This window comes from Syngnathus typhle, linkage group LG9 (assembly GCF_033458585.1).
Source record: "Syngnathus typhle isolate RoL2023-S1 ecotype Sweden linkage group LG9, RoL_Styp_1.0, whole genome shotgun sequence".
In the NCBI taxonomy this organism is placed as follows: Eukaryota; Metazoa; Chordata; class Actinopteri; order Syngnathiformes; family Syngnathidae; genus Syngnathus; species Syngnathus typhle.
This window is the reverse complement of record NC_083746.1, coordinates 5,049,165-5,075,426: the sequence shown is the minus strand read 5'-3', so window position 1 is coordinate 5,075,426 and position 26,262 is coordinate 5,049,165. Positions and strand designations below refer to the sequence as shown.

The following is a 26,262-nucleotide window of genomic DNA, read 5'->3' as shown; positions in this document are numbered from 1 at the left end:
AAAACAAACTCAAAGAGGTAGGGAGAGGAATATAAAAATGGAAGCTTTCCTACACAAATGAGAGAGAGAGAGAATGGAAAGGACAAAACCTACAGAAGTACCGTATTTTCCGCACTATAAGGCGCACCGGATTATAAGGCGCACCTTCAATGAATGGCCCATTTGAAAACTTTGTCCATATATAAGGCACACCGGATTATAAGGTGCACCTTCAATGAATGGCCCATTTTCAAACTTTGTCCCTATATAAGATATATACATTTGGGCCGCGGGTTGGACTTTGGACACGCCTGCTGTAGTGGCTCAATATTGGTCCACGTATAAGGCGCACTGTCGGCTTTTGAGAAAATTGGAGGTTTTTAGGTGCGCCTTATACTGCGGAAAATACGGTACTTTCGTCAAAAAGTGTGCATTAATTGATATGACTATTTTCAACAAGTCTGTTTGTGTGGTGCCCAATTGGGGAGTGCTCCAAATCCCAACGTAGTGTCTGTTTACAATTTTATCGTCATCTCTTGGGGGCCTCACCAACCAGCGACCGCTAGTAAAGGGCCCAACAACAACTCGTAGCTGGGGAAAATCTGATGTCTACCATCATCATGGAAAGTTATCACTTTTGACTTGTCCCATCAGTGGTCATAAATCCCACTGTAATTGCAATTTCAATAATGTTATTCATAAGAATGATTATCTGTGAGTTGGATATATACAGTGGCAATGCATCTTTCAGGTTACCGCTCTGGGTTAGTGTGCAGGTGATGGCGTCAAAAAATGGAATCGTGAGGCATGGAGAGTGCCACATCTGTGCACGGTGATGCTGTTGTGTCACTTATTTCCATGGTTACAGAGATTCACGGTGGCTAGTGAATGTGTGCCTCCTGCAGACAATGCTGTGCACTCTCATTACTGCCCGCCATGCGTCCTACATCCAGCTGGGAATGGCACGCAGCAGGAGGTGGAGGAGGAGAGGCAAGTCTACAATGTGAATAATGGAAGGAGGCATGGAATGAAAAGAGAGCTTTAAAAGTGAAGTGTGGCGTGAACCGTAGATGATCGTGGATTGATGCCGGGCGGAATCAAATAAAACCACCAGAGGAGGATCAGTTAGGACCGTAATAGACACTGTGTATTCAAACTCAGTTTATTATTTTATACAATGGCATCTCTGAAGTCGCAGCACAATTTGGAGTTTTCAAAATATGGCAAAGTGCATATTTAAGAGGACTTTATTGCAGTACAAGTGGATGTGTGTGTTTCACATTATCGTACACGGCACGTACGGGACTTCCTGTGGGACAGGATTGTCTATATATAGTGCCATGTGTGTTTAATGGTGCGTGTGAGAGATAGCAGATTTCATGTGTGCATTGAAGAGATAGAAGACGTGTCCAAAAAAAGCGCAAATGAGTTTGCCGCTGATCAGGAGGTCGTAGCGATGACAAATAATGGCGCTTATGTAGGACAAGATCTTAGTTAATAGTCCTTAGCTTATGGGCCCATTTTGCTGTGAATCAAATAAGGCACTATAAGCATCCTCAGATGTAGTTACAAAACTGACAACGTGCCCGATAAAGGAACAGAGTATATATATTTTGTAAGAATTTAGGTGAGAGCAATGGTGTCAAACAAAGTTTATATTTATAGTTAATTATAATTTATAGTATATATTGTTTGTGAGTAAATAGTAATCTTTATTGCAAATTATCAAAGGTTTTTTCATACCCTTACCTGGGCTTGACTGTTCATCTGCATGACGTGACCTTGTTTCCTGCATTTGTCTCCCGTGCATGTGCATATGTATGTATTTTTGTTACATAAGCGGATTATATTATGTAATATTTAGTTGTATTTTTGTCAAGGAGGTCATCATTTGATTGCATGGTGTGTGTTACCCTAGCCTCGTGTATCACCCACACCAGCCGTCAGCTGGGTGCCACCTGAGGATATTTTGGCCCCTGTGCGCACACACTTGCACTGGCTGGGAGCTTTTTTTTTTTCTTTTCTCTCTATAATATATATATATAATATAACTGTCAACAGTATCTCTCTCTCTCTCTCTCTCTCTCTCTCTCTCTCTCTCTCTCTCTCTCTCTCTCTCTCTCTCTCTCTCTCTCTCTCTCTCTCTCTCTCTCTCTCTCTCTCTCTCTCTCTCTCTCTCTCTCTCTCTCCACCGCATGGTCCTATTCATGTGTCAATCAGTATTTAATCTCCTGAGATTTCGGCTCAGACCGCAAGGAGAGGGCCCATTTCCACCTGTGTCATTTGCTTTTTTTTTTTTCGGGGCTTTATTTTGACACAACCTGAGTTGGATACAACCAATCAACCAACTCATCTCCGTTTGGAGAGCTTTTTTTTTCCCCCCGACTTAAAAACAACAACGCGGGACCCACTGAAAAAGACTCCGAATTGAACACATCAGTCAAACCGAGACACTGACAAACAGCGCCAAATGAAGAAAACAACAGTTTTTATCCAATAGTAGATTGTGGGCAGAAGACAACAGAGGGTTGTTGCAATACTATTGAATTTAATGAATAATATTCCAGTAAGTCAGCTAGAATGTGAATCATCACACTGCCAAGGACATGTTCTAGCCGAGCTAACCTCTTCTTCGATCAATCACACGTTGACATGTTCTATTTTTTTTCCATTTCTTTTCATTTTAATTATTTAATTATTTATTTTTCTAATGAATCTTTTTTCTATTTATATGCAGTGAACTAAAAAAAGCACAGCACTGTATATGCCGCGGAGCTTCTTCTCAAAGTCTTGTTTGTACGAGCCCGTGGAAAATGGCAAATAAGTCACAACGTTCTTTAGTATGTAGTCATTTTCCCCCTATCTAAATGTATTCAGGTAGTAACAGAACAGCATTTATCATCATTATCATCTGCTGCACGGCTGTTCCATGTCTCCCTTTGGCCATCAAGTGTATGCCCCGCCTTCTTTTCTCATCATTTTCTCACGCCGATTCCTTCCCCCGCTACATCCATCATGCCATATGTGCAGCCCGCTCTGAGATGCGCTTATTAACAGAGAAGACGATTAACTCAAATCTGCTTGATTAGCTTTGCCTCCCCTTGATGAAATCTCGGCGCAAATAATGCACTTGTTCACATCCGCCAAGGAAAGACTCACGTAACAAAAAGTCAATTAAAACCTCCATTCATCCATTTTCTTTATCCTGGAATGTATCAGAGCTGATTTAATGCGAATGCCTGCAGACTACACGCCAATCTGTATGGACTGGTTGCCAATCATCATCAGAGCACCGGCTGAATTGAGCTGCAATTGATTTTATGTAAATTCAGACATGATCGATAATTCTTCCCCTGCTGACTGCTTACCAGTCAATGGCAGTGCGTGAATGGGGATTAGAGTGAGGAATTAACACCATGACAGTCCCAGTGAACTTCCAATGGCATTTTCTATCCAAGCTGACTCAGAGCAGCTTCCAGTAAATCACAGGACGCGGCATTCAGCAGGAACTAATCGCAGGTCAAGTTAGCTGTGAGGACGACTGAAGTATGTTCCTAATCAGACCCAAAACAGTGAGGTTTGAAGACAGAGAATCGAATACATCCAATGAATCTGTCCATTCACACATCAATTCATCTGCGTCAATGCATCTGCACATCCTGTCACCTGGCATTCAATGTCCTGTCATGTGTGTATCATGTTTTTTTTTTCCGATGAGTGTCTGTCATGTTAATATGCTTCAGTACTTTACGTCAGTCGTTTGATTATATTGATAGAAATGTTCTCACATACGTTTCCTACCACTTCAATACATCAATATATCATTTGTCCATCTGTCTCACTTTGTTTTTATTTTGCCCAAACATTTTAACGCCAGAGGACTCAGCTTCAGTTTTTTTTTGCATTGTGTAAAGAACACAACAGCAGCAAGTATTGTTTTTCTTCCTTTTCAGGGGAAATGAGAGTGCAGTGCCTTGCCTGATGGTTATTGCGCAGATTAAGTAGGGAACATGAATGTCATAATTACATCGAGACGTTTGCCTCACAGTTTGCATAATAGCAGCTTCGGGTTTCAGTTTTACCCGTGTGTTTCTTTTGCGCTCATTTAGCCCAAGACTTAAATATCTTTTCAGCATTGCCATGAGTGCCTTTTGGAGGGCTTGGCTTTGAAAGAACAAAAGACAGCAAAGCAATTGCCTTATGCAAGCCCTTAATTATTTTCATGCTTAAATGCTGGAATTTAAAACCTGCTTGCTTTAAAACTATTTATTTGTTATTCCCAGTTAAAGTTTAGTGTAAAACTGATAACGCATAAGATCATTTAACATTTTACATGGGGCAGATATGTTACAGTAATTATAAACCTCACCTCAAAATTGCCGATATCGCGTGCTCACAAACGGTAAACCTCGATGTAGCTTTGGTTATGATCGACGTTCTTACCACGTTGCTAAGGGAAATGGCCTTGGCCTAAAAAATTATAGCTCAGAGGAAACCAAAGTAATTTCAAGAGGGCTCAAGGATTGCAAGGGAATAGAATGGCTAACGATGAACATTTGCTTTTTTTTTTTTTAAAAATAAATTTTTATCAATATGAATATTTAACTTTTATCTGGTTCCAAGTCTTCGCTCTAAAAAAAACACTTGTGTAATGTCATCATCACAGTGCATGCGCTCAGTTTCAACACTTGCCATTTAATGACCTTATAGTCAATTATTTATCTTCCTCAGCCTGCTTTTCATTCTTAGTCTTCTATCTTCATCTGTGCCTCGTCTTGTGTGAAAGATTCATCAAGGCATTTAGCAAACATCTCCTTTTCCGAAGCACACATGGCACTCATCCAGCTCATCTTGGTGCACTCTCCTTCCCGCACACCCACACACAAACACGCAGTGCTCTGATAGCAGTCTGGACTGTTGTTTTATTTTAGTTTGCAAACTTATTAGCTGTCCCTCATTTGACTCAATTGATGAAGCGATTGCCCTTACAAGGCCCTAAAGCTCGGAAAGCTCTGTAAGGCCTTCTGCTCTCTGTAATGCTGAGGAAAGTTGAGTTCAGAATGCCAGGAAATCTGCATTGTTAGCTGGAAAATACACACTTACATTGTCTTATCATCACCGGATTGCGAAACGCTGTATCTCCTTTTGGATCTAAAACAAAAGCAAAAGGCACATTGTTTCAAAATAACAGAGATTCGTAGGTTTCGCTAAACCGTGACGTTACGCAAGCAGGTACAGTAGCTGTGATACATGAAGAAAAACATTACTTTTACTGAGGTCATAGGTTTGTAAAATGTTGAATAACTTATTGAGTTCAAACTGAGCATCATCATACCTTCATAAATTGTGTATGCGTGGTTTTAAATGACTGGTATTGCTACTTTCGGCTTGCTGTGCCAAGAAAATAGCATAGATAGCGTAATATAATGTAAAGTAGTTTATTATAAATCTTCAAACAATTGCTAACTGTACATGGAGCAGCAACACATACAAACAAAGCATACAACAATTCAGTTGAATTTAATTTCCAGTCTAAAAGTGTGCTCATCATTTCTCCTTTTCTTCTGTTGCGTTTCCCTTTCAACCATGCCCTGCTTCCTTTTTCCTTTTCATCACCATTCCAACTTTGATCTTCTTCCTCCATGCACCTCTTAAATTGCTCTGCTCATTCTCAGTAGATAGACGACCCAGCTTATGACTTCAGTTTTCTACGGAACTCTGAGAAGATTAACCTCAAAACGCATACCATTGCTGCCAAGACTAGACATGTGTAACTGCACCTTTATTGGGATCAGCACCAAAACTGGCTACTTCCTTATCCACCTTTAATCTGATCTGCACAAAAGTATTGGGGGTCGCAGTGTATTTGTTAGATTTTTTTTAGAGTTGAAAACAATTTTTATTTATAAGTGGATTTTTGCTATTCGCAGGTTGGTGACTTTAATCAGTTTGGTTTCTGGTATTTCAAAAATGTTGACACAAATATTTGTCCTGTGCCGCCACATCATGGTTGCGCACAGCGATACTGCCTGTATTTCAGAGGCAGTGTTGAGATTATGTAAAATCAGCTACCACTATTTATGATGATCGGTGTGGAAGGCATTCTCCAAGTGTCCGCTTCATAGCAATAAACTTTGACTCCTGCACTGAATTTTAAGGGAATGTGAAGACTCTCTTCCATTTACTAACTGCGCTTGGTTGTGCAAAATACCCCCAAAAAGAAAACTGCCCATGCATACAGTTGGACCAAATTTCGAGCGAGACTTCCATTGGGCACACAGCCCATTGGGCACTCTTGTTCCAGCCGCATATCCAGATGACTTTGAACTTTGAATTTTTATATTCCCTTGAGGCGAGCTTTCATTCAAACTCAGCTCCATGAATTCATTGCGTGAACGCACTTGTAATTGCACCTTATTCTGCAACAGCACCAAATTGTGGCACTCCTGTACTTTGGAACAGATAGTTTATCATCTTCTGCCTTTCTGTCATTCCCTCCCTCGCTTTCATCACCATTCATTCCAGTTTCAATCTTCTCCATCCTAACCTCCCCTCTGTCCTGCCACTCATGTGTACACTTAGTAGATATCACTGGAGTCAGACGAGCTTGACGCTGTTATGTAACAAACGTCCTCTTGACTTGGAAGTGTGTCATCTCATGGGATAAAGCCCCCCCCCCACAATAAAAAAAAAAGACCCTCTGCTAAACCCCCCTTTAGGGGCTCCCTGGAGAATGTTAATGCTTGAATAATGTAATGGAGGAAGGAAAGGGTAAGGGAGGGGAAAGGATGAGACAATAACAGAGAGCTGATCTACAAGGACAGAGTGGAGGGGGGGAGGCGGTTGTCGGGGGCGACCACCGTTCTTGAGCAGTAACAAGAAGAGAGGGAAGTAGATGAAGATAAATATTGTAGACATGAAGGAGAGCTGATGTCTCGTCCTTTGTGTGCCTTTACAAAGATAATAATGCTCAGTTTTATTAAAACCGACAGAAATAGATTCATGTAAACAATCTTTTACTATCGTGGTTTATTGTGTTCCATACAGAGAACTGTTCCTAATATTTTGATCCGGAAATGTCATACAAATGATCAGATGTCAATCAAAACAAAACGTCATTGTCACACGGCTCACTATGCTGCGCTGGTGGCGTACACGGTAGCACCGGATTAACAGCCGCCTCGAGCGGTAATCTATTGAGTTAATCTGCCGCCAGTGTGACTGCGGATCAGTAGCTGGATTTATGGCATCAGATCATGAGATCCGATTGGGAGCAGAATCACGCAACGGCCAGGTGTTTACGAGGGGCGTGTCAGTCATGTGTGATTTATGCACAAGGTTAACTAGTTACTAGGTCAATGAATGGAAATTAAAGTGTGAGTGTTTGTGTGTGCGTGCCACAGCTGTAAATGGATTTTCACATGAATGTTCCGTGGGCTCCCCAAGTTCATTTAAATTGAAGGTTATTGTGACTTAACACAATTTTATTATTTTTTCATTACTGTTGCCAAGCTTTCATTTGTGAAGCAAACAGTCCAATTCAAATGATTTTTCCCCACCGGTAAAGTAATTTGGTAAAATAACAAGGCATGTCTGAGTGGCTGTATGTCATGTGACCGTGAAGAGCCAGCTGCTGTCCAGACCTGCTCCATAAACACTACAATGACCCATTGTCCTTTTCTCTATTTATTTTGACAGCAATTCTTGCTTGCCTTCTGCTGCTTTTTATCTACCAAGACGATGGCGGTGCAATTGTTCATCCTTCATCGGAACATTTAGTTCCGCCGTTTAATTAGGTCCAATTTATTTTCTTTCTGGGCAGCACGGCAAGATAGTGGTTAGCACGTCCACTTTTTGAGGTTTCAGGATTTTAGTTTCTGCTCATGCCCAGAAAACAACAATTCAAAGCAATCATGCTTTGTGACTTTTATGTTGAGCGAGAGAGTAAGAACACAGAAGAAACACTTTATAAGTTTAAATGTATTTAAAGAATGCGATAAGAGGTAAAAAAAAAAAAAAAAAGTTAGCAACATGTCAATTCTTAGTAGTCATGATACTGACCCAAAAGGATTCCTGTTATTGATCAGCAGCTTTGCAACAAGAGAAACATAAACAAAACTAACAATTATCAAGCCGCAAAGTTTCTGCGAGACCTTCAAGCTGACATGGTTGATCACGACTTGGCATGCAAGGTAAACATCAGCATCAACTTCGATTCTGGCTACGCAAACGTATGGATTTCCAATCCCGCCTCCTCAATGAGCGCTGTTTGCTTTTGTTCACGTAAACATTCCGGAAAACGTCTTTTCATTAAGTTGACCAGACGGGGCTGGACAGACGCGCTTAGCGAAAGCAGGTCAGCGAGTATTTAGGTGGACCGAGCATGTGTGGCCTGCTTGCTCTGATGATGCTGAGGCCCTCGGATGTTTGAGAGGGTTTGTAGGCTGATAATCCAGAGTGTCCCTTCTGTATGTGTATATGTGTGTGTGTCTTGCATATTTTTACATTGACATTGACGTGGCCGACACACAACGCCATCCAGGAAACTGTGAGCACGGGCTGGCAAAATCTCTAATACACCACTCGGCTTTCGTCCCAAGAGGCCATCTATGTGTTCTAATCCACTCTTACACTCCCCTCCTCCTCTCTCCCCCCCCCCTTTACCCTCTGATGACACTCTGTTTGGATTGTTCATCTGCTATTCGATCGTTGGCTTCACGGCTTAGTCGCTGCCCGGAGGAAAAAGTCAGAGAGCAGATGGGAAGTGGAGCAAAAACGGAGGGTGGGGGACTGAATCAGGAAAAGTAAGAATAAGAGGATGAAAAAAAAAAGATGGCCCGCCACATCATTTTATGTGGTCCGCGAAGACAAATTGTGCATCAAATTCGTGTGTCATAACTAGAATTGTAAATTGTCTTCACTCTTAATATCTTTTTTTTTTAAATTTGACCAGTTTTACACATCTGATTTGAAAACGAGTTATTCGTCAGTTTGTTTTGTACCTTTTACTGTATATAATATGAGGTGCTCATACATTTATTTGAGTTGACAGTCATAATGGCCCTCTGAAAGAAGCTATGACTACAATGCGGCCCGCCAAAAAAAGGAGTTTGACACCCCTGGTCTACATCATCTATTAAAGAGGAGAAACTATTTTCTTAAAAAAGTTTTTCATGTAAATATTTTTAAATCAGTTCCTGTCCCCATCAAAGATAAGCAGGATTTTTTTTTTCTTTGCATTTTCTTCCCATACTGTGACTGTGATTCTAACTACCATGTGGACTGCGCTGAAAACAAGCCTGACACCCCTGAATTTGAACAGCTATGTATTCAAGAATGAGCCGAATATATAAAACAATTCCAATTTCTAGCACAGATGCACCGAAGCAGCTTTTCCAGCTCTCAGGTTGCCCTCATTGGCTTCCCTTGCATTCCCTTACATTACATTATTGATGGTGATGCTAATGTCAGGTTACCTTGGTATGTAGGTTTGTTTGTAGCACACCTCTTCACACACACTCCAATCTAACTTACGTACAAATGCATGACTTATTCAGTTTCGTGACGGGCCTGTACACTCGCTTACGTTGTGAAAAAAGCAAAACGAATTCGGTTCTGTTGTGTATCGTACCAAACAACCGTGATAAAGTATCATGTTCAAATGACGCTTCTTTGACAGCAACAGGAGTTTGATTACAATACAAGAAGCCTTATACTATACGAACAGTTATTAGCAGGTCCCTCGGCTGACATCTTCTCACCGCATCGCTGATGAAGCTTGTCAAACCACTGACGCTTGCTCGCCATGCTGCGATGGAGCTGTCAATCAATGTCTTGGTGGAGGGTGATTGTAAGTGCACTGAGCTGACATGTGAGCGGGGTGTGTTTATCAACCTATTTTTAAATTCATGACCCAGTGTGATGGTCTTTTCTGACATTTCACACACACATGCACGCACACACACACACGCACGCACACACACACACACACACACACTTTTGCATACATACATGTGTACCTGTGTTGGCAGTTTTTTCGATTGGAAATGTAATGTGCTCATGCTAATGCAACAAAAGTTTTTTTTACCGTACTGTGGTATCAAAGCCAACTATTGATTAATCCTCGGTATCTGATCAGTGTGTTTATGCTGCACTCACAGATATCCAGTGCTCATCTGTTTTCAATGCAAATTTGGTGGGGGGCTAATTTCTAATTCTATCCGAAGGTATTGTTTTATTGCATTTTTCCTTTTGTTTACGTTGCTATAGCATGTGACCTACATCCGAATTGGAGCAGAAAAAAAAATCTAAAGGTTGTCATGTCACTTGAACCATATCGAGTCAATCAGTGAGTCCCGACCTTTACTGAGCCAAGGCGAATATGTTAAATTTGAAAGATCTCACAGCACGCCACCAAACTAAAATGTCACAAAATGTGGACTTGTGAGTCTGTTATGTACTTTCTGACATCTAATAATTTTTGTGTTTGTTCCATCTATAAGTTGCTGGTATAGATAAGCGGGTTGGGTATCTCTGATGGAAATCCATCTTAAAAGGAAAAAACTCACATTGATTTTATGAGTAAGTGAATTTATGATGCTTGCCAATCTGACCTCTTGTCTTGAGGTCAGCAATTTAAAAATAATATTCTTGAATAAACTGGGAGTTATAAATTTGATCCCACTCAGTGCTTTCACGTGCCTCTTTTGGAATTCAAATAAAATTACATGCACAGTGAGTGCTGTGTACGCATTCTTGCTTCCAAAGGAGGAAAGTAGAGATTCCTGCGTCAAATCCGTCATCTTACTTGGGAAAAGCATCCGGTCAGGGACTAAATAAGGATGTGTATGTGAAAAGAAGATGAAAGGAAAACAAAAGACTAAATTTAGAAAACGTGGTTACCAAGTGAAAGCCAACACTAACACGCACTTTATCAATTGCCATCACCCGGCACATGTCTGCTGTATTAATAGATGAAAAGTAAATTGTACTCCCTGGCTAGTCAAAACAACACTCCGCCCCTTCTTCCTGCATGTTGTCTGTTATTAATGTGTGGTGTACACTGAGTGGGATGTTTACTGTGAAACGTAGAAAAACTAGATTTACCGTATTTTTACAATAAGTTATATTATATTATATTATATTATATTATATTATATTATATTATATTATATTATATTATATTATATTATATTATATTATATTATATTATATTATATTATATTATATTATATTATATTATATTATATTATATTACTATATTACATTAGTTCTTTTCTCCCAATACCCCTTGTGGAAACAAAAATATGTCAAACCAAACTGAAACTGCCTGATGGAAAATGTATTTTTGTCCTCATTACATACACACACACACACGCATTTTGACCATAAAGGTTTTTTGCTTTCCCAGGATCCTTCGGTACAGAAGGTGGGCGGAGGCAGAAAGAAGACTGTGTCATTCAGCAGCATGCCCTCAGAGAAGAAGGTATAGCACCTCTCATAACAAGCGAAAATACCAATACAGCTTTATTCATGAAACCTTTGACGTTGAACAGGAATGTGGAATTTTAAATATAATTGACATTTTCACTTGACCTCTTTGGGAGTAACAGCCAACACTAAAAGTATTTATTTACCCCCCAGGGATGCAGAAGCTTTTATTTGACATATACATCATAACATGAGAAAATCCATGGATGCGTGTTTCTCAGAAAACATGGTCCAGGAGTGGGAAATTTGAGTCCAAAACTGAACTTATGCAAAGCCAGCTTAAAACAATCTTTGCTTTAAATCAAGCCTTGCTCCTGCAATGTGCTATGAATAAATATAATGCGCTCAGCTCATGGTCCGCTCGGTTGTTAAATGGACACCAAACACTGAGCACTCACGGACCAATTTGTTTTAGAACATTTTTACTCTTGAATAACTTCACGACCTTCATACAAAATAATATGCAAAAACACGCCCTCCAAAATGTCCCCGCCCAGGTCAACAGCGCGGCCGACTGCCTGGCCTTCATGCAGGGCGGATGTGAGCTGAAGAAGGTGCGCCCCAACTCGCGGATCTACTGTCGCTTCTACACGCTGGAGCCCGACCTGAGTTGCTTACGCTGGGAGCCGTCCAAGAAGGACGGGGACCGGGCCCGCCTGGATGTCTCCAGCATCCGGGAGGTTCGGACCGGGAAGAGCACTGAGACCTTCCTGCATAATGGGCTTCTCTCTGAACAACTGGCTGAGGAGGCCGCGTTCTCTGTCATACATGGCGAGGACTACCAGGTAAGACCGTGTTATAAAAGTTTTCTATTGTTGTTTTTTTTCTAAACAATTTAATCCCTACAGTCTCTAGATTTGGTGGCCCTCTCAGCGGATGTGGCCAATATCTGGGTGACGGGCCTCCGTTACCTTTTGGCTCACCCCACAGTCGTCGGTGGGGGACTCGGAGGAGGGAGCGGTCTGGGAGAAGGAGGAACAATGGAAGGCAGTCTGGGCAGCAAAATGAGGAGCGATTGGCTGGCGACCGAGTTTGCTCAAGTGGACGAAGATGGTTACGGCATCGTGTCTGAGGACGTGGCGGTCACCACGATTGTTAAACTTTGTCCTGGCATCAAGGAAACCAAGGTATGAATGAAGCTGTCTAATTTTCATTTGAATGAATTGATCCATATAATTTTGGTTCATGCACAACAAATCATAACAATCACAATATACGGTCAACCAATGTTCATCACGATGATAGAATGTGTTCCGGGTCTTCTTTGTGTCACTTTTGCGGCTTTCTGTGAATGCGATTACACCATTCACCTCAGTAAAATTAAAGAAGGTCAATAAGCCTGCTTTGTTTGCAAATGTTATTAAATATCCTCAAGGAGACGACCATCTTTCTGCATTTGATTGAGGGGAGATGCTAATCGGATTTTTATAGTGAAGAGGAATTTGCCTTGGTGAGAATTTTTTTGCCAGCAGTCTTTGCTTCATTTATTGGTTTTCATTAACTGGCAGTGACTCTGCCTGCTTCATCCATGTGTCCTCTGCTGTCAAATTACCCCCCCCCCCCGCTCTCCAAGGAGCACATAACGAAAAAGAATGTTAAAAAGAAAAGGAACAAGATTAAAGAGTGAGGAAGAGTAGGACAAAGGATGAGTAATAGGGACGACATTATTACTCCACCGCCATGTACAGTATCTGGGTCATTTCCTTTGCGAAACATAATAACTAACGTTTAATCATATCAGCTAACTTCATGAAATGGATGAATAAAGAGTTCTGGAAAGTTTAACATTCATCTCTCACTGATAGGACTGTTGGACTCAGCATTCCATTTTTCCTCACAGGTCCGTCTGCGCTTCAAGGAGATCCAGCGCAGCAAAGAAAAGCTGACCTCCCACGTGACACGCGAGGAGTTCCAGGAGGCCTACTGCGAGCTGTGCACCCGACCGGATGTCTACTTCCTGATGGTGCAGCTGGCCAAGGACCGCGAGTGTCTGGACCCTCAGGACCTGCGCCTCTTCCTGGAGACGGAGCAAGGTCTGTCCTTGGCCACCACCGAGGGCTGCTTGGAGCTGCTGAGGCGCTATGAGCCCTCAGCACAGGGCAAGGAGAGGGGGCTGCTGGGGCTGGACGGCTTCGCCCGCTATCTGCAATCTCCCGAGTGCCAGCTGCTGGATCCTGAGCATGAGGGGGTGTGCCAGGACATGAACCTGCCCCTGTCACATTACTACATTAGGTACACAATGCATCACAGTTGTTAAGTAACATTTGAACATTCTTAATGCATACAAGGTATTCACAAGTTTAGCACATCTTGACCGGTGATATTCACTAATTCTGCCGATTGTTTCTTCAGCACCTCATATCGGTCCTACCTTCTGGATGATCAGGTCCATGGCAGAGCAGACCTCGGCGGCCTGATCAAAGCCCTTCAGTCTGGCTGCCGTTGCCTGGAGCTCGGAGTAACTGACGGCCCGGAGGGAGAACCTCTACTTGGGGTTGACTACGGTCCAGACATCCCTTGCCACCACCATCAGCAGCACCACGCACCCGTCACCATCCGATCCGCTTTGGAAGTGGTCAACAAGTACGCCTTCTTGACCTCGCGGTACCCGCTCCTGGTGTACCTGTGCCAACGCTGCTCGCGTGCCCAGCAGCGTACCATGGCTCAGCACCTGAAGAAAGTACTCGGCTCTCGGCTTTACACTCCGGAGTCCCTACCAGTCAGCCTGGGGGGTAGAGCCACCACCTTACCCTCCCCTGAGCAGCTAAAGGGACGTATCTTGATAGTGGGCAAGAAGCTCCCTCCGGATCATGAAGGATCTGATGGGGAAGTGTCTGAGGAGGAAGAAGAGATTGGAGGAGGGGGTCCTCTGGCTGGGCGGCGGATGACCATCCCGGGTGAGGAGGATCTGGGCGTGGTCTTGGTGGTACCTCCACCCTCTCAGCCTAGGAAGCTCCGCCTAAACAAAGAACTCTCGGACTTGGTGGCCATCGCTCGGACAGACAGCCGCCACTTTTACGCCCAACGGGCCGTTCGCAAGCAGCGCTCGCCGCCCAGCAGTCCCGGCGGCTCTCCCGGCACTCCCTCAGTGAATGAGACACCCTACTGGACGCTGTGCTCCCTGGGCGAGGGGGAGGCCGGGCGGCTGACTACAGAGACTCCGGAAGATCTCGTCACGTTCACCAAGCGCACTCTAACGAGGGTGCGGCCCAGCTCGGTGCGCCTGGACTCCAGTAACCCCAACCCGCAGGGGTACTGGAAAGGGGGCGTTCAGCTGGTGGCCTTAAACCAACAGACCCCCGGTGCCATGCTGGACCTTCACAGGGGCCGCTTCTCTCAAAATGGAGGCTGCGGTTACGTCCTCCGACCTGCTGTCATGAGGGATGAAGTGTCGTATTTCAGCGCCCATACACATGGCTGCGTGCCTGGTGTACCACCACAAACTCTTCGCATTAAGGTTTCTTTGCATTATATTCTAAAAATAACATAAGATTATAAATACTTTGCCTTGATGCTGTGCAGAGAACATTTTCATAACATGCAACATGACTCCACTTTATTCCTTCAGTCCTGAGTAGGTGCTGCTGTTTTGGTTAGTAACAGAATGCAAATGGGTTCAGCAGTTTTTGTTTTTGATTAGATGGAAGGTGTTTATTTGTCTGAAATGGAATATATTGACTATTTTGAGCGCAGCGTTTATTTGATGGTCAGACACTATTTGAGGGAATATGGTATTTCCTGATTTCCCTGGTTCTCCGTAATATTATGTTCTGCCACACAGGTTATTAGTGCATACAACCTACCTAAACCTCAGGGATCAGGTGCCAAGGGAGAGGTCATTGAACCTTATGTGGTCCTGGAACTACACGGTGTACCTGCTGACTGTGCGGAACAGCGGACACGCACCGCTCTACAGAACCAGAATGACCCCCTCTTTGATGAGACCTTTGAATTCCAAGTAAGTTTTTGTGATACTTGCAATAAAATCTGCTGCTCTGTATCTGAATATATTTTACAGATATACTAATAAAAAGCAGGAACAAGGGCTTATTAAAAGCTCACACAGCAAGTGATGGTTGCCAACAGAATTTAATATAACAGTTATGTTTCAAGCCCAGATCATTTATATGGGATCTAAAGACTTTTTGAACTGTGGCATTATTAGGAATATCAGAACCAGAATAACTATTGGCCAAATCCTCTTCAGCGATCCCAAAATCTCTTTAGAAGGCTTCTATACAATATTATTTTTTAATAGTTTTACCCCTCCCTCATATACACTTTAAACATATAAAAACACATATTTTTTTCCTTAGTATAGTATAATATAGTATCACATCAATTTGACGAGAACATTTTCTCGCTCGCACAGTTCTCCATATAAAAGGCACTTGCTCCAGGCTGTGTATTTGTCAAACTGACAAATAAAATAACTAAGCCTTGTATTACATCACCAAATGTTGACCTAATCTATATTTCAATTACCAGAAGTCTGCCAGCTAAATGCTAACATATAATGGGAAATGCCAGCAACACGCTGATGGAAATTAGCATTAAACATACTAATATACTGTATTAGCTGTAGATACAGTAACAATGTATAGTAAAGATTAACGACATGTTTGTGTGCACCATTTCGCCTCCTAATTGAGGATTGCTGACTTTTTCTTATCCACGCAAAGCAAAAACGGAGTCACGCTGATACTTGCAACTTTTCTGCAGCTTGTCCTGCCTTATTAGCGTGAAACTTTCCTTGGAAATGTGTGAAATTTGATAGCAAGCCCTCATGTAGAGCGGGACGTGCTTTTTATTGTAGAGTGGAATTAAACTAGATGCAAATGACACCTCATAACAGGGACCTCTCATTTGTCACGCACCTCTTTAAAGTTCAGTAATTATTTTAGATTAACATAATCGTCCCTGAAGAGTGGACGCTATTGTACGTACGTCCATCAGGGAACTGTTTTAGGTCCCATTATTTTTCATTGTATTTTCTTCGCTTTTCATTTCCTGTAGGTCAAAGATCTCAAACTGTTCAACCACTGGCATTTAAATTATGTTTGCCGATTGCTTTCAACTTCCCTTTCCTCTCCATCTCCAGGTGAACATGCCTGAGCTAGCCCTTCTCCGTTTCGTTGTGCTGGACGACGACTACATTGGAGACGACTTCATCGGCCAATTCAGCGTGGCGTTCGAGTGCCTTCAGTCCGGCTACCGCAACGTGCCCTTGCTGGACCTGATGGGGGAGCCCCTACCCCACGCCAGCCTATTTCTTCACGTGGCCGTCACCAACCGGCGAGGGGGCGGTAAGGCCCACCGCAGGGGCTTGTCAGTCAGGCGGGTGGGCCGGCGCGGGCGCGAGTATGTCACGTTGAGGAACACGGGTATCAAGGCGGTGGATGAGACTTTCAAACTGGCCGGCGTACTCCTCAAAGAGGTGATGGACCTGCGGGAAGAAGCTCAGGTAAGCTCAATGATTTTGCCCTTACAAAGATTAAGTAGAGCTTAAAAAAAGTTTACACTTTGTAAAGTTTGGTTAAATTATTATTATTATTATTATTATTATTATTATTATTATTATTATTATTATTATTATTATTATTATTATTATTATTATTATTATTATTATTATTATATTATTATTGTTCATTTCAGCTCATCAGATGTGGGTTTTTGGCGTTCTATGGAGGAAAAGAAATTTGGTTTTGAGATCAAATTATGTGTGAAAGCGCTTTCTTAAAATACAAAAGATTACATAATGATGAAAAAGTCAGCGGTGAAAAGAATCCTGAAAAAACAAGAGCGGAGGAGGATTATTAAGCATTTTTTAATAGCAGCACCATTGGAAACTTCCACCTTAGCGCCGCTCAACCCACCTGTTTTAGCACGGATACACACACACACACAGACACACACACACGCACACCGCAGGCTCATTTGCAACAGTCCATCATTCATCACGCCTCCATTGCTGCAAATCACACACATGCTCACACTCGCGCTCAGGTGGCATTTGGTATTCATCTCATCTGGTTTAGCCTCAACTTTTTTTTTTTTCTTTTTGTGATTTATATTATTCATATTTTAGTGCTGCTTTCAGGGCACCATCGCCAATTTCAAAGAGCAGTGTGGGCTCCCCACGGCGGCCAAACCCAAGCAGTGCATCCAGAGCCTGGCCACCAGGCTGCAGAGCCCCGAGGGCACCATGGGGGCCACCATGGTGCTCAAGGAGGGCTATCCTTGTCTGGAGCCTCTAGTTAGTGTATCTGAGCCCACCCGCAAGCTGCTGTCTGCGTACGACACGGTCAGTACAAACGTGCAAGAATTCTACCTTTTAAATTACTAAAATATTTCTGCAACTTTTTTCTTATCACGCAGAAAAGCTCATTTTTTCAGGGTGGCTCTTCTTTTCCTGACTTTTATTTCCACGTCATTCTGTTAAGCTCTTCAAAGACATTGATGATTTTTTTCACAACTACATTTTCTGTGTCCTAAAATGACTGTGCACATTAGGTAACACATTCGCAATGGCATCGATGCAAATGGGACATGACAGGTCTCCTTGCTGGTCCACTGTTATGACGCACCCTTTAAAATTGGTGATCCATGGTTACCGTGGCAACGACAGGCAGGACATTCTCGAAACAACCCAGTGTAGCTTCAACATGAAGTTCTTTTAATAGTTTGGGATTGGAATGTTAGCACGCTAGAACTCTCCAATGTGAATCGGGAGCCTGTTTCCCGTGTTGCTGTTCTGTATATAAGACTGACACGGAATGGTGGGATGAAGTAGTTTTTGACCTTCGAAGGTACTATCAGCCATAACAGAGGGCTGTTTATGTGGAGAATTGTTTTCCTCTTCTATTCGTGCTGTGTCGGGACCAAGGCCAGTCGGTAATCGCAAAAATCTGAGTAATTTATGAACCCCCCCTCCCCAGACGCACACACACCAGCTTTCACAACCAGTTATAGCAAATTCAAACAGCCGCTATTGCCAAGATGATTTAATCTAATTACTTGTCATATTTGCTAATTTATGGAAAACACCATTGCGCTTCATTGCAATGTGTGATTAAAATGAAAAAAAAAACAAAAAAAAAACAATCAAGTGTTATTATTGGACCAAAAAAGTGCAACACTACAACACCTCCCCCAGGGCAAACATGTTATACTGGTAAAACGTCGGATCGCAGTGCACAGACACACACACGCTGTTGTGTCATTGCGTATGCAGAGAGAGACGCTTGATGACACGCGTGAAGCAGTCACCCACACGCCTTGTCAAGCTCACGCATCCCAGGCGTCCAGGTGCTCCATCTCAGGATTCCTCCCTCCCTCCCCTCCCACCTGTGTCACCACTTAGCTATTACACATTGTCATACATGGTGGCTTAATATTTCTCCCATTAGTGTAGATCAGTGAGGTCCAAACAGAAAAATAGAAGGATGCAAGGCCACTTTAAAAATCTTCTACACGCTGTCAAGCAAACAATTCTATATATATTTTTTAAATTTCTAGTAAATTTTATAAACGACTAAATAACTGCTTTCTATGAAAGGTCAAAAGTCAAACAGTTAGTTTTGGGGTGACCACTGGCCCTTTATCCCACTCGACTAGATACACCCCTGCACTGAAAAAAGCCAAATTCCATCTACATATACGAAACCAAAAAAGAGCAAATGGTAGGAACTGACCATTAAAAAAGGATTTACTAGAATATCAATCAAAAAGCTTCAATTGGATTTTTTTTCCCCCTCATGCTTGCATTGTGAATGTCAAAGCTCACATTTTTTATTACTGTCCCAATACTTCAACGCAAAATATTTTTTTGGGTTCAGATGATTGCAGCCCAGAAACAGCTAATTGAAAACGCCGATGGTGTCCAGGAGAGGATTGCGCAGGTGCAGAAAGAAGGTAAATGATAATCATTTTGATTTCTGATTACTACTGGGAGGTATTCATGTCACGTGTTTATTCATGTGGTTGTAATTTGAAGTACAAGTGTAGTCATTTTGAATCGCTTAGGTCACAAATTAGAAAACCAAATTATATGTGTATTTTGCAGGCATGGAATTCCACGAAGATCTTTCTCGGTGGGCAGAGAAAGAAGGATTGAAAGGATGTAAGATCAGCAAAGCTGTCGAAAGTTTCACGTGGAACGTCACTGTGCTCAAGGTACAGCATAAACACAATATTGAAAATCTATTTTTGTTCTAATTATTTCATGTTATAATGTTGGATGGACGAGTGCTTCAAATGATAATAATTATGATTATAGAAGGCATTGATGTCCTCTCATGTTGCTGCAGGGTCAGAGCGACCTACTCCGTGGAGCTAAGATGGATTCCCTAGATGCCCTAAGGCAGGTAGCACTGGCCTGCGAGGCATCCGGACTCACCTCGCCTTCGTCCAACTGCTCCTCCTCCACATTCTCCGCGGCCGAGCTGCACTACACCACTCATAACTTTAGCAGGCGCCGAAGCAGCACGCACAGCAACGGGCGCGTCTGATGTTGTTGTCGAGTGGGATGTGTCCCTCTATCTGGTGCAGTACCAGTCCACTCTGTGGGAGTCTTACGGTGGTTGGAACGAGAAGGCCTTTCCTGAATGATGCAAAATGATTGCTTTATTTTCTGAGAGAACACGAAGGCTCCGTGTCTAACTCAAGCGCAATTTTCTCTTTACACAGAACATTGGGAACTCCTGAGTAAGTAGCGCTAAGTAGGCAGCATCCAAAGCTGACGTGTGGAATGTGATGAAGGTGCTCAAGCCACATGCGACGTAGCTTTAGAAGAGTAGTACAATTTATTTAAGAAAAAAAAAAAACTAAATCGTGCGCTGCTGCTATTATTTATTTGTGTAAGTTCTCCCTATACGCCCCCCAAAAGGTTATTTATCTTTTTTAAAGCGAATAACAAGAAAATATGTTCAAAAGACGTTAATCGAATCTTATTCTGATTTAATATAAAGATTCACATTGAATTAATACATTGATTTTAAAAAGAATTGAACTTGTCACACAAGAGGGGAAGATGTAGAATTTTTAAGCATTTCGATTACTGTAGTTAAACGAAACCAAATGGATTTTAATTTGTTTATTAAATTCTAAGTCATCCTGACAAGTGTTTTTTTTGGATTGAACAACAATTTGAGCTTTTCCTGCTGTTTTAGCATTTGAAACCCATCCAAACTAAAAAAAAAGGAACCCAGCTATCAATTTGTTATATTTGATACGAAAATTTATGAAGCTTAGTCTAATTGGATTTTCTGGATTCATATGCTGGATATTCCTAGACTTTAATTTCATGGTAAATTTGAGGTGCTTTCTCCTCTCCTGCAATAATTCAATAACATGGTGTCAGAAATGACGATTTCACAGATATTACATAAATGAAATCTACACAGTCACTGAAGTAAGTAGGTTAATCCGGTAGCCTTTGGTTCCTGTCAGGTTGTAAGGCGAGGATGGGTAATTGGAGAGGTTGTTTGTCGGAAAGACGTATAGTACATGTGTGGATCACATGACCTCAATTCCTGCGACAGGGTGTAAATCAGTACAACACTGTATGTAATTGATCATGGATGTAGCAATAACATTAGAGACGTCCGTTAAATAAAGATAGATCAGGGTAGTGGTGTGTCTTTCTAATCAAACTCGTTGACTCTTTGAATGTGTGAAAAACATCAACTGCCTGTTGATGATAGTTATTAACTTTGGCCTTTTCAGTGTAAGATTGTGTTTTGTTTGTAATATTACGGCGTCTTAACCCAATCTTCTCGAATCTTGTTATCTGTGTATTTTAATCCGACAGTTGGTTCACTGGGACGCAATCCAGAGTTGAACGCAAAAATTCAGAACTGTTACGCAAATGTCTAAATCACATGACCACCATATTTGTCAAAGTAAATAAATACTTTTCCGATTCATTAATTGAAATAATAATAATAATTGAAACAAAGTAAAATGGCGAGCCTATCGTGTGGAAACAAGAACGCTTTAGTCGTGGTTTCAGATATCTAACATCCTAAAAAGTGTTTTTCATCTCTGGTGATCTTCTTACGTCGTGGACGAGCTTGACATGAATGTTTCATCCGCTCCCGTAAAACAAAGCACAGTATTATCTTCCAGGGTCGCTTCACAAGGCCACTGACATATGGAGACGGTCATACGGGCAAAATGAACCTTTTCGGCATTAGGTTTTAGTCATTAGGTCTGACCTGGTTTAGATTAAGTCTACTCGTGAACGCAGAGTGCAAATCAAATGAAATTATAATGACGATGGTCGTGTTTACATCCAAAAGCATTTTAGTTTCCTTTGCATTGTTTGGATCTGTCATAAGCTAACTCCCGAGCAGTCTTAAAAGCAGGATAAGCATCTTATTTCTCAACTCTGATGTCATCACACATCATTAGTGGGAACATTTGAGATGCGGTTTCAACCAGCGTGCAAGCTCTGAGGAAGTTTCTGTCTCTGGGTAACCACAAGGAATACGTATTTGCATCCGCCCTTCATGATTTACATCGATAAATGAGAAAACTGGGGAAAACCGATTCAATTTAGAAAGCAGTGTTGATCATTATAGCAGAGCACTGCTTTTGTCTAAATGAAGCGCTGATGGTCATATTTGTATTGCTTTGAATTGAGCACCAAAAAGCCAATAGGTGAGGAGGTTTTTCTGCAAATGAGACCTAAAAGGAAATCCACAAAATTTGCAAATGCCAAACTGCGAATATGCAGGAGTTCAATATAATGAGCTTTACTTTTTAACTTCTGAAATGCAACATATTCTTTTCTCATTTATTCAGACGCCCCAATTGTTGTGTGTTTTTGTTTTGTTACATTGGCTTATACAAACAACACTCCTGCCTTATATAAAGTCAATTATGTCAGGCTTTGGTCTCTGCAGGTTGACACAAACCCCGAATCTAATCAAGTTGGGATGTTAGGTAAAACGTAAATAAAAACAGAATACAAAGATTTCAAAGCTCTCGGGCAATCAATGTTGCTTTTTCGCCCTTGACGCTTACATGCAGTGATTTCTGGATCCTCAGAAACTTCTGGTGATATTATGGCCTGTAGATTCCGAAATTCCTTTCATCAGTTTGAACATTAGATCTTGCATATTCTATTGAATATAAAGTATTTGCCTTTTACAAAGCATCCTAGATTGAAAAAGGAGTCGTCCTGTCAATGTTTACATTATTAAGGGTGTTTTTCAACCTCTGCTAGTTTTCTGTACTTGACTTTATAAAGAAGTTTCCAGTATTTCAAGCGAGAGTGTCACTGCCAGCTTCACCTCGATTGCTGCCTCGATATCCTGCACAACTTTTCAGAGAACCCCTCAAGTTCTGAACTAATTTGGGATTTTCAGTTTTGAACAGGGCCGTTGCGTTCAGGTGTCCGTATTTGCCCATGTGTCTTAAACCTCTCTGTGCTCACTTCTGCGTGGTTGAATTGCGCTTCACGTCTTGGCAACGTTTGTGTTTTTACGCATACGTAAATAGTACCGTACATAAATTGTACTTGTGCCCGTCATTGTGTTGTGAACCGGTTCGGAAAAGTTTTACAGTACCATCAATACGGCATCCCCATTGACTATGATGGCTTTGACGTTTGACCCTATATTGGTTCCTCAACTGTTCTCACATCCACTGTATGTTGTTTGTGTAAGATAGAATGAAGACCAAAAGAGATACAAAATATTTATTGTTGTGTATTTTAAAAGCTATAAATAAAAAAAATATGACTAATAACTAAATGGACATTGCTTTTATTTTAAAAAAGCTATTTTGTTTTCTACTTGAATGTAACACACATACATGTATGTATTCCAGGCTTAATAAAAATATCTTTTTATGATCAAACTTTGTGTTTGATTAGTATCTGCCTTACTTCCACACATCGTTCCACCTCATACCTGATTGTTTTCTTTTTACCTGTTTACCTTACATTTCCAATACTTTTTTTTGTCATTGACTTGAAAAATACAAACGAACATTGCACACTTGAACACATCTTCAAGATGCGTGTCCTGACAGCTCAATTCCTCCACGTGCTTTATATTTGAGGAAGTTGACAGCAAGTGAATGGAAAAGCACAGATCCATTGTCACAATTTGATATAAAGCAGAATTAAAAGATCTTACTTTTGTTTCCCATAGCTGTTTTATTGTCATTATTTTAAGGAATATCGGATGAGATGTACCAATGCATTCGTTGGCAAGTTTCCTAATTTCATCATTGCTCAAAAACTCGGGCAGACGCATATTTGGACAAACAACTTTTACGCACGTCGTCCACGCGAATGCAACCACGAATGCAAAACAGGTAAGCTTACAAATTTTGGATTTTTTAATTTTCTTGTTCTAATCTAATACGCCAACTTTCAATGCTAAACTGTCTATTTATTTAGAAATTTTTATTTGCATAAATAAATTGACAGATTTTCTTACGTACTTCATTTCACGTTCATTACTGAAATATTTAGTCTGAAAACATCCCGATAAATTTAACCCCCCAAAATAATGGTAATCCATAATAATACAAAAACTTTAGTGTTCGAGGATTGATCTGACTTCCACCCTCAATTTTAAAAGAGGTATTTTCTGAGTTATGCCAGCAGGGGGAGACAAACATCAACAAATGAGTTTCTGTTATGGATCAAATTTAACATCAATATTTGACAATAAGATCATATAATCGCTGCATGAAATGTAACTTTGGGCATTGAGTAACAACTGTATTTTATCATATAATTTATTTGTCTGTATTATTTAATCTAAATATAATTTTACTTCAATATTTTTCTCTGGGGAACCAGTTAGCAGTCTGTCTCACAATTATGAAGATTGGGGGTAAATTTGTAGCATCCTCTGACTAAAACATACTTTTTTGCCTAATTGAAAACTTTAAATGGTCTTCAAGTGTGAATGGTTGTTTTTCTCCACTTTTCCCTGCAATTGGTTGCTGTTTGCGATTGGCTGCCACCTAGTCCAGGGTGTCACCCCAAAATCACACCCAATGTCACCTGACAATGCTCACCTATGACCTTTCAGCAACAAGTATGATTGAAAACCCAATAATTTGTTCTGTTGTGTGGATTAATGTGCATTTGGAAGTTGACTTTTTGCATGAATATTCTAACTTTAATACGATCTGTTTTGAATTATATCGAGCACGTGTCAGTAATGTATGTGAACACTTAACTTACATTATATAGTGCAGTCAGCATACTGTTAAGTGACAGCTTCCCCAGCACACATGTGTTCATGTACTCATGTATTGTACTGAGGTTGATGGGCGGTGGGATCCCCCCAGGAGGTGTTGGGCAGCAGATGGGAGGTGATGGAACTGTGTGGTTCGCGTGGGTGCTGACATGACAGCCTGTCGGGCCCTAATGCAGGCAAACATCTGGAGGTTGCCGGGACCCGTTGCTTTTTGGCCCTGCGGCAGGGTTCGCTAGCCCGGGGCCAGACGCCACCACGAGTGGGGTACACTCACAGTTGAACTCGGCCCCCTGAGAAATGATGTGCTAGCTCTAATCATTTCAGTGTACCGTTTTTTTCCGTGTATAGTGCGCAAAATTTTACTAATTTATTGTCCTAAAATCCGGGGTGCGCATTATACATGGGTACAAAAAAAAAAAAAAAAAATTTTTTTTTTAATTTTTTTTTTTTTTTTTTTTTTTTAAGTCCCAATGATCGTCACACACGCAGGGAGGCAATGGGTCCCATTTTTATAGTCTTTGGTATGGTCTTAACTAGGCTGGATGTAATTTTTTTGTTGGCGTTGATTTCTCCGACTGCCTGTAAACGCACCACCATCAAGGTCCACAATGATATGTTAGTGTGGTTCTTGCGAAATAAGTTAGAGTGAGCACCACTCTAACAATATATATTTCTGCTTGAATTTTTTTAGTACCCCGCTAATTGATACTTTTCTGGCTGGAATCCCGGCTGTTTTGCATCGGCTGTTTTTTTAACTCAGGCCGCTCGCATGGTTCATGCTGCTATCCTACCTTATATTGACGCGACCAACACAGCACCATCCTAAAATAGTGTAATCTTAATATGCAAAATATATTTTTAAGCAAATACGCTGCCATTGATTAAAATTGTGTTGAGGCTGACCTCTCTCTCTCTCTCCCGATTCAAAGATAACTGCTTGCAGTTCAGTTGAGCGAGTTGTAGTCATAACTGAAGTGGTGAAGTTTTGCACCACTTCATAGAAGCAGGTTCTTCCTGGAAATGTCGGTTCAATTGCATGATGTCAAAGGCATTTGACTTGAGTTCGGCTGCACTGTATATTGATTTGATGTCATTTTTGTTAAATGCCCGTTTTAGTTCTAATGAAGTATGGGCCTTCTGGTTTGTTTCAATCTACCTGCTTGGGAAACATGCCCACACTCACATAAAGAAGTGTATGGCAGCTCTATTGGGGCTCTTCACATTGTCCAGACGGCGCAGTGTCAGGCAGCTAAATGAATGACTGTTTATATTAGCAGACTGCTTTTAATGAATTAGAGCCGCCGCTCGCCTGTGTCACTCTCGCTCGGCTCAAGCACGCCAGACTCGCTCCACTCCTCACTCTATTCAAGGTGCGACGGGCGGGGTGCGGGGGCTCGGGGGTCCTGATTGCGTCCGTCGGGACAAGGTGAGCCAGGCGGCCCGACGGCGCCCCGCCAAGGGCTCTCTGCTTATTTACAAAGGGCATCTGGCGAAAAAGGGCGCCTATAACCCCGCCGGCCGTCTTGCCGTGTCGGTGTCTGCGATGGGCGAAGGCTTACCTATTTGT

At 41.7% G+C, this 26,262-nt stretch overlaps 1 protein-coding gene across 2 annotated transcripts in view; it reads left to right on the top strand.

The window, feature by feature from the left end:
* Nucleotides 1-23,334, top strand: part of plcl1 (phospholipase C like 1) — a 35,516-nt gene extending 12,182 nt beyond the window's left edge. The window contains exons 1-12 of one of the 2 annotated variants that reach the window (XM_061286941.1): nt 5,582-5,909; nt 11,390-11,464; nt 11,967-12,254; nt 12,318-12,596; nt 13,310-13,701; nt 13,822-14,926; nt 15,251-15,427; nt 16,571-16,933; nt 17,570-17,773; nt 19,308-19,383; nt 19,535-19,644; nt 19,779-23,334. In XM_061286941.1, coding sequence (XP_061142925.1) covers nt 11,447-11,464; nt 11,967-12,254; nt 12,318-12,596; nt 13,310-13,701; nt 13,822-14,926; nt 15,251-15,427; nt 16,571-16,933; nt 17,570-17,773; nt 19,308-19,383; nt 19,535-19,644; nt 19,779-19,979 — 3,213 coding nt within the window. In that variant the 5' untranslated portion in view covers nt 5,582-5,909; nt 11,390-11,446 and the 3' untranslated portion in view covers nt 19,980-23,334. Of the gene's footprint in view, nt 1-5,581; nt 5,910-11,389; nt 11,465-11,966; nt 12,255-12,317; nt 12,597-13,309; nt 13,702-13,821; nt 14,927-15,250; nt 15,428-16,570; nt 16,934-17,569; nt 17,774-19,307; nt 19,384-19,534; nt 19,645-19,778 lie in introns of those variants that run through there. The other variant, XM_061286940.1, reaches the window with a different exon arrangement.
* The last annotated feature ends 2,928 nt before the right edge of the window (nt 23,335-26,262 follow it).